At 40.3% G+C, this 10,500-nt stretch overlaps 2 protein-coding genes across 2 annotated transcripts; both read left to right on the top strand.

Annotated features, from left to right (window-relative positions):
- Window positions 1–3,981: 3,981 nt before the first annotated feature.
- LOC116160869 lies at window positions 3,982–7,358 on the top strand. Its single transcript, XM_031474012.1, has 4 exons — window positions 3,982–5,929; window positions 6,016–6,187; window positions 6,414–6,531; window positions 6,612–7,358. The coding sequence occupies exons 1-2, from the start codon at window positions 3,982–3,984 to the stop codon at window positions 6,033–6,035; spliced, it is 1,968 nt and encodes a 655-aa protein (XP_031329872.1). The 3' UTR covers window positions 6,036–6,187; window positions 6,414–6,531; window positions 6,612–7,358.
- A 171-nt stretch (window positions 7,359–7,529) lies between these two features.
- Window positions 7,530–10,244, top strand: LOC116160861. The gene is made up of 3 exons (XM_031473999.1): window positions 7,530–8,377; window positions 8,436–8,914; window positions 9,493–10,244. The coding sequence occupies exons 1-3, from the start codon at window positions 7,662–7,664 to the stop codon at window positions 10,242–10,244; spliced, it is 1,947 nt and encodes a 648-aa protein (XP_031329859.1). The 5' UTR covers window positions 7,530–7,661.
- Window positions 10,245–10,500: the final 256 nt, after the last annotated feature.

The following is a 10,500-nucleotide window of genomic DNA, read 5'->3' as shown; positions in this document are numbered from 1 at the left end:
GGCACTATAATATTTTACCATGTGCGAAACACACACGCCGCTGATCGGCCAGCTAGCTCTGTTAGCCAAAAATGTAACAGCATAGAGAGAGATGTTCTTACTCAGGGTAGTAGGTAAGTGAATTACAAAATTGTGATAACCACTGATCATAGAAAATGTTTCAGTCAAATCCCAGCCACCTATACTTACTTTCGTGCTTCGATACTAAGTTTTCCGGGCGCCACCCAATTCCTAGCTATTTTGTCTGCATTTACTGGAATTAGGAAGGGTAATTGCAGCATGTAAAGAGTCAACAAATTGACCCACAAGACAAACGAGTATTTATTAGTTGAACGTATGCCAAATAAAAATAAAATCTCGCCATGAACTGAGAAAACACACACAAAATATTCTAAAATAAATTAAATCCCCCCAGAAACCCTGTGACACCTCGTACCGCGTTGCAATAACAATTACAAACAAATGAAAACTAAAAGTTGACTATGAGATACCAATAATTTGCAGCCTGAGGTGTTGAATATTAATTTGGTAACGAGCTCTGGGTCGTTGGCCATATGGAATGGTATAGAATCGTAATTCCAGAGGCTTTGTCCAATATTGAACCGAGGCTTGGTGAGCCAGGGCAGTCATCTTTTATGAAGGATGATACATTACTTAGGATGTCAATGATAATGCTAATATTTTCGGGGATATTAGTACGTTTTGGAGCTTCGTTTAACAATAACGTTATTCTTAGTAACTGCACCTTTTTATCTTTCAAAGAGTAATTTCGTTCGAATTTTTTCAAAATGTGATAATTGTAGGTATGTAATTTCTCTGGAAATGGCGGATGGTGGTAATTATTCATTTTAGAGAACTTGCCTAACGTTTATTGAGCCAAATTTCGGGTTGTGTTTTCTAAAAGTGACAGCGTGACAGTTCTCATTATTGACTACTAGTTAATAATGTCCACATTATTAACCACTCTGAACAAATGCCGAGAAAGCCTATTTTACAAGTGGAAAAAGGGTTAATAATCACGCCATCAGACGCTAGTAGTGAAAAATAGTTATTTATGTATCAAGTGTGTAAACAGAAGCTTTAAGACATGAGTGCAAGGATTTCGCGACGAGGCTTGCCGAGTCGCGAAAATGTTTGCACGAATGTCTTAAAGCTAGTTTACACACGTGGTGCATACAAAATTTTTTCTACGGACATAAAAGCAGTGCAAAAGTGCTTTTATACTAATGTCAAGTTTGAATTTCGCGGGTGAGCGAAGTGACACCCACACCACACCAAGGAAGTTAGTTAGGTTAAGTAAGAATCACATCGCCTTTCCACGCTTCCACATTATAATAATTTGTGTTTGAAATTTCATAGGAACGTTTTTTTACATTAAGCGGTTAATTTGTTGATGAGCTTATCGTCTTAAAGTGGGTAAGATACTAACTGGTGTAAAGCTTATTTATATTATTTTGCGTTTTATAGGTTAGAAGGTATATTCTATACAAACTACCAGAACACAAGAAAAATGTATTTTAATAAATTGAACATTACTTATTTATTATACAAATTAAAGGTGCCAAAAGAACAATTATAAAAATTGACACCGGGTGTGGAAGGTATTTGCATCTCATCGCTGTTTAGTTGTTGAATATTAACAACGTTACTTTGGTGAGAAGTACTGGCAGTAATAGTGCTCGGCTTAGACGTCAGAATTTTTGCTGTCGTCTCAAGTTCATTAGCAATTGATTCGTCAATATAATTTTCTGCTACGCTTGACGAAACCCATCCACCGTGCCGCTTGATTTCCACAAGATTGGCCCCTCGGTTGGCAAGCAAAGTAGTCGACGATCGCCGAAAACAATGACAAGTGTATAGTTCCGGATTTTCTAGTTTTAGATATGAAGCAATAATTTTAGGTAGATTACCAAATGTGTTAATCCCAACAACCTGATTTATACAACGGCCGTTCTGATATTTTAAAAAGAAGCGTTTTTCTGCAGAAGACTTGTTTGCTCTTAAAGCCGAGTATTTTCTGTAATACGCCAAATAGTCATATATAATACCATAAGTAGTCGAAGTATTGTCGAATATTTTTGAGGTGCTGTCACGAATGCTAGTTACGCTGATTAATACCACGAGCGCTTGCGCGAGTGGAATTAAAAAGCGTAACTAGCATGAGTGGAGCAGCAGCTCAAAAATAATCTACAAATACTTCGACTACGAATGGTATTCGGAGGACTATTCAATGAATCAAAAGAAACTTTAAGCGTAATTATCCACGCCAATTAATATATTTACACGTAATAATCCCGAAGCCCATGGGATTATTTCCATGACTACAATAACCGTCAAAATAAATTACGGTTAAAGTAGTTAGAGCGCGTTCGGCTGAAGTCAAGCGATGTACTCGGCTTACGTATTACTTACGGCAAAAGTCTCCAAAAAAATGTTTTTATGAAGGAAACATAATTAGAAATACGATATGAGTGGTATTTTGTACCTCAGCACAATGCAAACGTTATACGTGATTTTTAAAAAGGTATATACAGTAGTCAACTTGACTAGTCTCCCTAGTTTTCGGCCCTGTTTCAAACCTTTGGACACTAAACTTTTGCCGACACACCGCGACTAAATATTCACAGTGTAAGCGGTAAATCCTAAACGAATATATTTATTTTTAATCAAAACGTATGCGAGACGTATGTAAATGTCGGGAAACTAAATAATTTGGCGTTTTACGTGAAGTCTGTGTAGTGGATTTGGTTTTTCGATGTTGGCGTCAGAGATCCCCAGCCGCTATCTTGATCTCGAGCGGATCAGTGTGTCAACAAGACGGTTGCGTGTCTTTATAATTATCGCTGGTTTTGGTGTTCCTTCCGAAAGCCACCATGCCTTTTGTGAAGAAAAGTGCGCAGCAGAAGAAGGAGAAAATTGTCCTAGCTCAGTTACTGCGGCACGCTAAGCGTCGCGAGGAAGAGGCCCGGTCAAAGATACGCGCTGAGCAGGAGCAACAGGAACAGGACCCAGGAGCGTCTGTTTGCCTAGGCCGCCGTATTGTAAAACCTCAACTTATTGGCGAGTCTCTGTGGTGTAATCTGTGCGACCAAGCACTTAGCTTACGTTTTCTTGAAAAGGAGGAACGGCACGGTCTGGCCTCCATCTTTCATGTAAGATGCCACAACTGTTTGGATCTGCACCAGATCAGCACAGACTCGAAAGTCCCTTCTCCCCACGACCTTGGCCATTCGCTGTACGCCGTAAACTTGAAAGCTGCTGCCGGTAAGTTTGCTTGCTACCAAGCTATGGATTTTATAATTGTTATCTCTTTCGCGCAGGGAGAAATTCCTTTTTTGTAGGTTGGTCTAACCCCATCTTGGTTGCTTTACAGGCCTACAGGACTGTGGTTTGGGTGTTGAGGTACTGAACAAGTTCTTCTCTGTGCTGAATCTGCCTCCAGTATATCGATCTACTATAATCCGAGCCCAGGACCGAGTTGGGCCAGTCCTAGCAGAAGTGGTCAAAGAGTCCTGCAGAGAAGCTATTCTGGTTGAGAAAAACATGGCCATGGACATATCCCAGTCACGAAGGTATGCAAATTCCCTTTTGGTTTTCGTCGCCTATGTTTGTTCTGGTTTTTCCAACAGGGAACTAACTTGTTTTCTCCCTGCTTGTCCAGGGTCAGCAGAGGACTGGTTTGATTGTGTTGTATATTTGAAGAATATTTTCATTATCTAATCTATTTGTGTACATTCCAGGACTTTCAGCGAAAATGATAAGGATGCAATGGAGATTAGCCCAGTTCACTCCGAACCTGATGACCCTGCTCCTCAAAATGAGACTACTGATGTAAATTCGACTCCACGCAGAGTCAGGTATGCATTATTATTCGCAAAATCTTCTCTTCAGATCCAATTATTGTATGCACAATTTCTTCTAATATGTTTTTTTAATATCTTCAGCCTCAATGATGCTGTCAGTATTGGTGTCAAGTTTGACATGGGATGGGATAAGAGAGGCAATGGCCGTTCTTACAACAGCCACAGTGGTCGCCGATCGATGATAGGCCTTCACTCAAACAAGATTCTTGGCTATGATGTTGTCAGTAATTATTGCCGAAAGTGTGCTCTTGGTGCCAAGGAAGGTGATCACAAGTGTGCCAGAAATTATGAAGGTAGTGCCAAGGGCATGGAGCCGCATTCTGCTGTAAAGCTGATAGCACACAACCCAGACCTGAAAGAAGCTGGGGTTGTGGTTGGCCAGTTCATCGAAGACAGAGACTCCTCCACCATAGCAGCGCTTCTCAGAGAGTGTTCTACACCCATTGAGAAAGTGGTCGACTTGAACCATAACATGTCTGGTTTCAACAATGCTCTCTACAAGTTGAAGACAACACATAAGTGGCTACAAACTTCTCACATTGCCCATCTGAAGAGACAACTTGGATATGCCATAAAACAGAACAAAGGCGATGTCGAAGGCGTTCGTGCTGCCATCATGAACATTGAGAATCACAGCTTCGGAGAGCATGAAGAATGCAGTGACTGGTGCAAAGCCAAAGAAGACCCTGACAACTATGTTTACAAGGGTCTTCCGAGGCAGAAGAAATTCAGTGAGACTGATCAACCTGGATGGCGTGCTGCTCTTCATGTTCTTCTGTCTGGACAAGCAGCGATGGCCCACACACTGGCTCCTTGTGGTTCAACTCAACAAAATGAGAGTTTTAATCACATGTGTGTTACTCGTGCTCCCAAATCAAGACACTATTGTGGCACGGAAGCAAACTTTTTCCGTGTCTCAGCAGCTGTGTGTGAGAAGAACTTGGGATCGACGTACGCTGAGGCTGTCTTCCAGAAAGCAACATTGTCGCCCTCTGTATTCAGAACTAGAGAGAAACTTCAACACCGTAAAATGGTCAAAGCTCTTTCCCAAGCCAGGCCTGACATCAAGGCAAGACGTCTCCATAACAAAATGAAGAATAGTTGGAAAGCAACAAACAATAATGAAGGCCTGACATACGAGAGTGGCATGGGCAATGTTATGGAACGTGCTTCTGCAGCGGTTTCTGTCGGCAGTGCCTGGTTGCCTGATGCTCTCCAACCGACTGAAAGTTGTGTCCCAGTCATCATCGATTTGGAAACAACTGGTTTTCAAGCTGCTGATGAAATTGTTCAAATTGCCGTCAAGTGTGGAAGCATGGAGAAGTCCTGGTATATGATCCCCAAAAAGAACTTTCATGTGAAAGCAGCAGAGGTGACTGGTCTCAAAATGACAGCCGGGAAGCTTTATCACCATGGCGTCTGTGTTTCCACAACTCCTCCGAAAGAAATTGTGAACCAGCTGTTACATTTTCTGCAGCAGTGTGGCGACTCTGTCTTCTTGGTTGGGCACAATATCATCCGCTTTGATGCCCCAAGATTAATAAAGTTTCTCAAAGAGCACGGTGAAGTAAAAGCTTTTGCTGAGTGTGTTGCCGGGTTTTCTGATACAATGCCTCTCTTGAAGCAAGGCAAAGTGTGCAAGCAGTCAGCATTAGCGGAAACCTACCTCACTGGTCCATACTGGGAGGAGTTGCATAAGTCAGCTCACAATGCTGTTACTGACTGCTCCGTGCTCGATAGACTTCTGAATCAGTCATCCATCAAAGTATCTCCAACCCGTGTCCGAGAAAATATGGTGACCTTCAGAGACTTCTTGAAGCGTCAAGCTGAACTCAAAAGGAGAAAAGCTATTATGCCTTCTCTTGAGGCTCTTTTTTCTGTCGGAGTCAGCAAGGCTATGGTTGGAAAAATGGCTGCAGCAGGTGTCACCATAGAAGAGCTGAAGAGGGAGTACGACGCCAACAAAGTGCAGGGGCTAACTGTCTGCCTTGGAGTCCAAGTAGACGGCAAACCTCGCGTCACAACACAGAAAAAGACAATAGAAAAACTGGAGCTCTTCTTCAGTGGTAAATAGTGGTAATAATTCTATGAGTACAACTACCCATCCCAACTAACTATATATCTAATTATTTCTTGTTTTTGTCTTCTCAAGGTGCAGCTTCAAAACAGTGACTGAATACCATATTGACAACATCTCAATGAAGATATTTTCACTTGACATACCAACACTATGTTGGTGAATGATACTTACCAAAGCTGCGCTACAATCCAGCTCCAATTATTATTACAAATTGTTTCCTAGTCAATTACGGTGCCTATTCCATGTAAGTAAACTTTCATCATGAAAAGAAACATTATTTTATGGCTCTAGTAACTATACAATAAATTATTTATAATAATAATATGAATGCTGTTTAACAACCTTACCACTGCATTTCAAAGCTTCGGGAATGATATCCAGATCTACTACTACTAATAATAATAATAATAATAATAATAATCTCTAGATTTCCGATGTGTGTGTGTGAAATTTTTAAATATTTTTTTTAGGACCCTACATAACTTCACCAGACACTAATCGTTACTTGATTTTAATCCGTGCGATTAGTTAACCGGGCTAGACCTGAGTTCTCACAAGAAATACCGACCACAATAATAAGCTATGTTGGTACGTATGAATTACATACTATCTCTAGATTTCCAATGTGCGTGTGTGAATTTTTTATTTATTTATTTAATTTTTTTTAGGACCCGACATAATTTCACCAGACGAGCGACATACAGACAGACACTAATCGTTACTTGATTTTAATCCGTGCGATTAGTTAACCAGGCTGGACCCCTGAACCTGAGTTCTCACAAGAAACAACGACCATAATAATAATAATAATAAACGTCATTATAGGCAGATCAATGAGACAGGCTGGTCTTGCGGTCAATTTGGAACCTTCAAATATGATACACAATGACAGAAGTCGTCCAGATGGAAGAACATTGCAACCATGAACGCAAGGAAAACATGTAACTTGGGATGTTACCATAAGAGATACTTTCACGCATGGATATCGACGACTAGCACTATCGGGAGTTGGAGCGATAATACGCAAAGCAGGGTCAGATAAGAAAACCAAATATCACACACTTTTAGAAAACAAACATTTCTTCACTATTGGATTGGAGTCAAGTGGTGTGTGCAGTGTTGGGACAGGAAGCACTGACCTTCACCAAACAATTAGGACAAATAATAAAAGAGACCATTTGAGACCCAAGATCTACCACCTTCTTACGCCAGAAGATCGCTCTCGAAGTGCAAAGAGGGAATGCAGAAATCAACTTCTTGTTACTTTTACCTGCATTTAAAAGCTTCGGAAATGATATACTAGACCTGATGGAAAAGTCACCAGATTTGAACGCGAAATGTATAGCGCGCCGGTGGCAAATATCTTCCTTATTTCATCATGAACCTGTACTTTTCCGTGCATATTTAGATTCGTCACAAAATTTCGCTTCGAATGAGACCCATCTCATTTAAGTCTTGATACAAACACCTTCGCTAGTACAAAAAAACCGAGTCTGTCCATAAGAGCCCATGTTAAAATACCCTGTCTTTACTGTCAAATATCTCAGAAACGGCACATAGGATCTCTTTTTTATTTTGACCATTGGAAAGTGCGTCTCTCAGAGAATAAGTGACCAAATTTTCATCAACTTCTTGTTACTTTTACCTAGGCGCTCTAACTACTTTAAGTTTCATTTTGCTTGATTTTATTCCATTGTGCTCCAAGCTTGTTAGTTACGATGAGCAATCAAACTAAAAGATTTGGTGACAAACCCGTTAGTGAAATAGATCAACAAATTAAGAAAAATATTCCAGTCAACACAAAAAAATCTCGCGACTCTGTGTGGAATCAGTTTTCTAAGTTTTTGGACGAAAAGAATTATAAACTGGATAGGACAACGTCCTTATTTGAAATTAATAATATTTTAAAAAGTTGGGCCGCTAATATGAAGAAACAGGATGGGTCTAGTTACAAAGAAGGTGTATTAAAGCAGATGTGGAATGTAACGGCAAAAATGGTGCAAGAAATGTTCTTCAATAAATGGAATATTCAGTTCAACCCATTTACTGACCTCGTATTTAAAACGGCTAGGGATACCAGGGATGTAATGCGAAAAACCCTTCAGGCGTTGCCAGAGAAAAGGAAAAGGAGCGCGGCGTCTCTTACTGAAAAAGAATGTTCTACTCTAACTACAAAATTTAACGAAGAGACCCCTGATGGTTTACAAAAGAAATTCTTTATGGTAGCGTCGTACGAACTTGCTTGGCGTGGTGGAGAAGGAGCTCGCTGTTTGACGCATTTTTTCAATGAAGAACTTGATAACACCGGAACTCCAACAGGAAGGATTGAGTACAATCCTATTTTTTCAAAAACTGCGCAAGGCGGAGCAAAACCACTTACCGAGAGTAAATGGTTAATTCCGAATACGACGCAATCTGCTGTATGCCCTGTGCGGTAAGTATTTTCTAATTAGAACAATCACAGTAATCATGATCAATGGTTTTTAATTCAGATTGTACCATTTACTTGTGAAAAAACGAGGTGACAATATTACAACGGACAGATTTTTTTTGACACCAAATCCATACTGGACAAATACCGAATGCAGCAATTGGTACAAAAACTCTCCTGTCGGTATTAACGAAATTACTAAATGGGTGAAACATGCTGCTGAAGAGACCGGTTTAGATATAAAGAGGAGGAAAATAACGAACCATTCCTTACGATCATCAGCAGTGTCCAATTTAGCAAAATCAGGCGTAGGAGAAAATCAATTATTAAAAATAACTGGCCACAGCAGTGTTAGTTCGATAAAATCCTATCTTCAACTTGATAGCAATCACCATACATCAATTGTGGAGAAGATGAGGGAAAACCGAGACGTTGCCCACAACAATGAAACAAACAGAATTGTTGTACATGATAGCAATTCTTCAATTTCTTCTTCAGGAGCCTTAGTGCAAAACTGCAAGACTGTTAATTTTTCTAATTGTACTTTTTATTCCTCTAACTGTAATAAGTAACTTGTATTCAGAATAAAAGTAACTTCATTCGTTTCAAATTGTCACTATTTCTCTAGTGGAATTATCGCTGAAATTACCACACGTGGAATTATCACTATAATTTGTTCCCATTGGCTCAGCAATTTGAAATTGTGGCATTTCACTGGTCGAAATGTGACAAATGTCAGATGAATTGAATAGTCAATGTTATCTGCATTTATGACTGTAAATGTTCTAGCTTCTAGGTTTGTAAGTTTTAGAGGCAAATTCAGAGATGTCACTGAAACTCAACTTAGCTCACACTCATGTCACCCTTAGTGAAGTTTGAGAAAGCCTTATACTTATAAACCAGATTCATAAAGTAAGGACTCCACACCCTCATGTAAGTTTGAGTCGAGTAGGTAAAATATTTGGCAACAGCGCCTAGATGTGGCAGTTGAAACGTGCCAAGTGCTGCTGGCTTGTCACATGCGGTTGAATTACACATTCGTACTCTATAATCTCATTATTTATACTGTTCTTTGTTCGTAAGTTGATAGTTTAGTTAGATTAAAATTAGTTGATTAGTGACAATGGGCGAAGAGAAGGAGAAACGGGTATGTTTTTCTGCCGATGAAAAGGTGTGTTTGAAAGAACTTGTTGTGAAGTACCAGAGCATCATAGAATGCAAGAAAACAGATTGCATTAGCTTGTCACACAAGAAGAAGACGTGGGTGCGGCTGACTGCAGAATACAATGCAATTTCAGGAAACAGTCATAGGACTATTGAGCAATTAAAAAAATGCTGGGAAAACATGAAGGGTCGTCGCAGAAAAGAGATTACTAAGGAAAAACAGTTGCGGTTGAAAACCGGTGGAGGAACATACAAGCCTCCTGAGAGTAGCGACGGGGACCTCGTCGACGATATTCTCGATACTGTAGATATTGAAATTAAAGATACCATCGACAGCGACACCATAATTTCACCGGAGGGTGTAACTGGATCTAGGGTATACACTGTCGATGAGAACAATATTTTACACCTCTTGGTAACTGCGCAAGCGCCTAGCACCAGCGGTTCACTTGTTGTCTCCAACACTGCTACCCCCAATAAAAGACAGTCAACATATGTTTCCAGGGGTAGATGCATAGAACGGGAATTGGAGGTTCGATTGCGTCGCAACCAACAGTTGGAGGCGCAAGATCAGGAGATCCACCTGCTGCGGTTAGAAGAGCAAAGGTTGCGTTTGGAGGAGCAGCGGGTCAAGGTCGAAGTAGCAAAAGAGCAACTGAAACAGGAGAAGCTCCGCACAGCTAAAATGGAAGAATGTATTTTTTAAAATTAACATTAGTAATTATACTCTACATAACATCATTTCATTTAATAATGGTCTGATTATTATCGTTGATGTGTAAAGTGCCGTTCAATAAAGGCTGCTCGTATTATTGCTCCAGTGGCACGTCGAGTTGCTGGTGGCACAGGAACATTTCTTTCCAGAAAATGTGGATCCGGGGCAAATTGTTCCCGCCCTTTTACAGCTATATTGTGCAATACAGCTGTAGCGGCTACTATCCTAGTAACTGCTCGAACATTGT

This window comes from Photinus pyralis, unplaced genomic scaffold (assembly GCF_008802855.1).
Source record: "Photinus pyralis isolate 1611_PpyrPB1 unplaced genomic scaffold, Ppyr1.3 Ppyr1.4_LG1, whole genome shotgun sequence".
Classification (NCBI taxonomy): domain Eukaryota; kingdom Metazoa; phylum Arthropoda; class Insecta; order Coleoptera; family Lampyridae; genus Photinus; species Photinus pyralis.
Note: the sequence above shows the minus strand (reverse complement) of the source record. Positions and strands in the feature narration are given on the sequence as shown.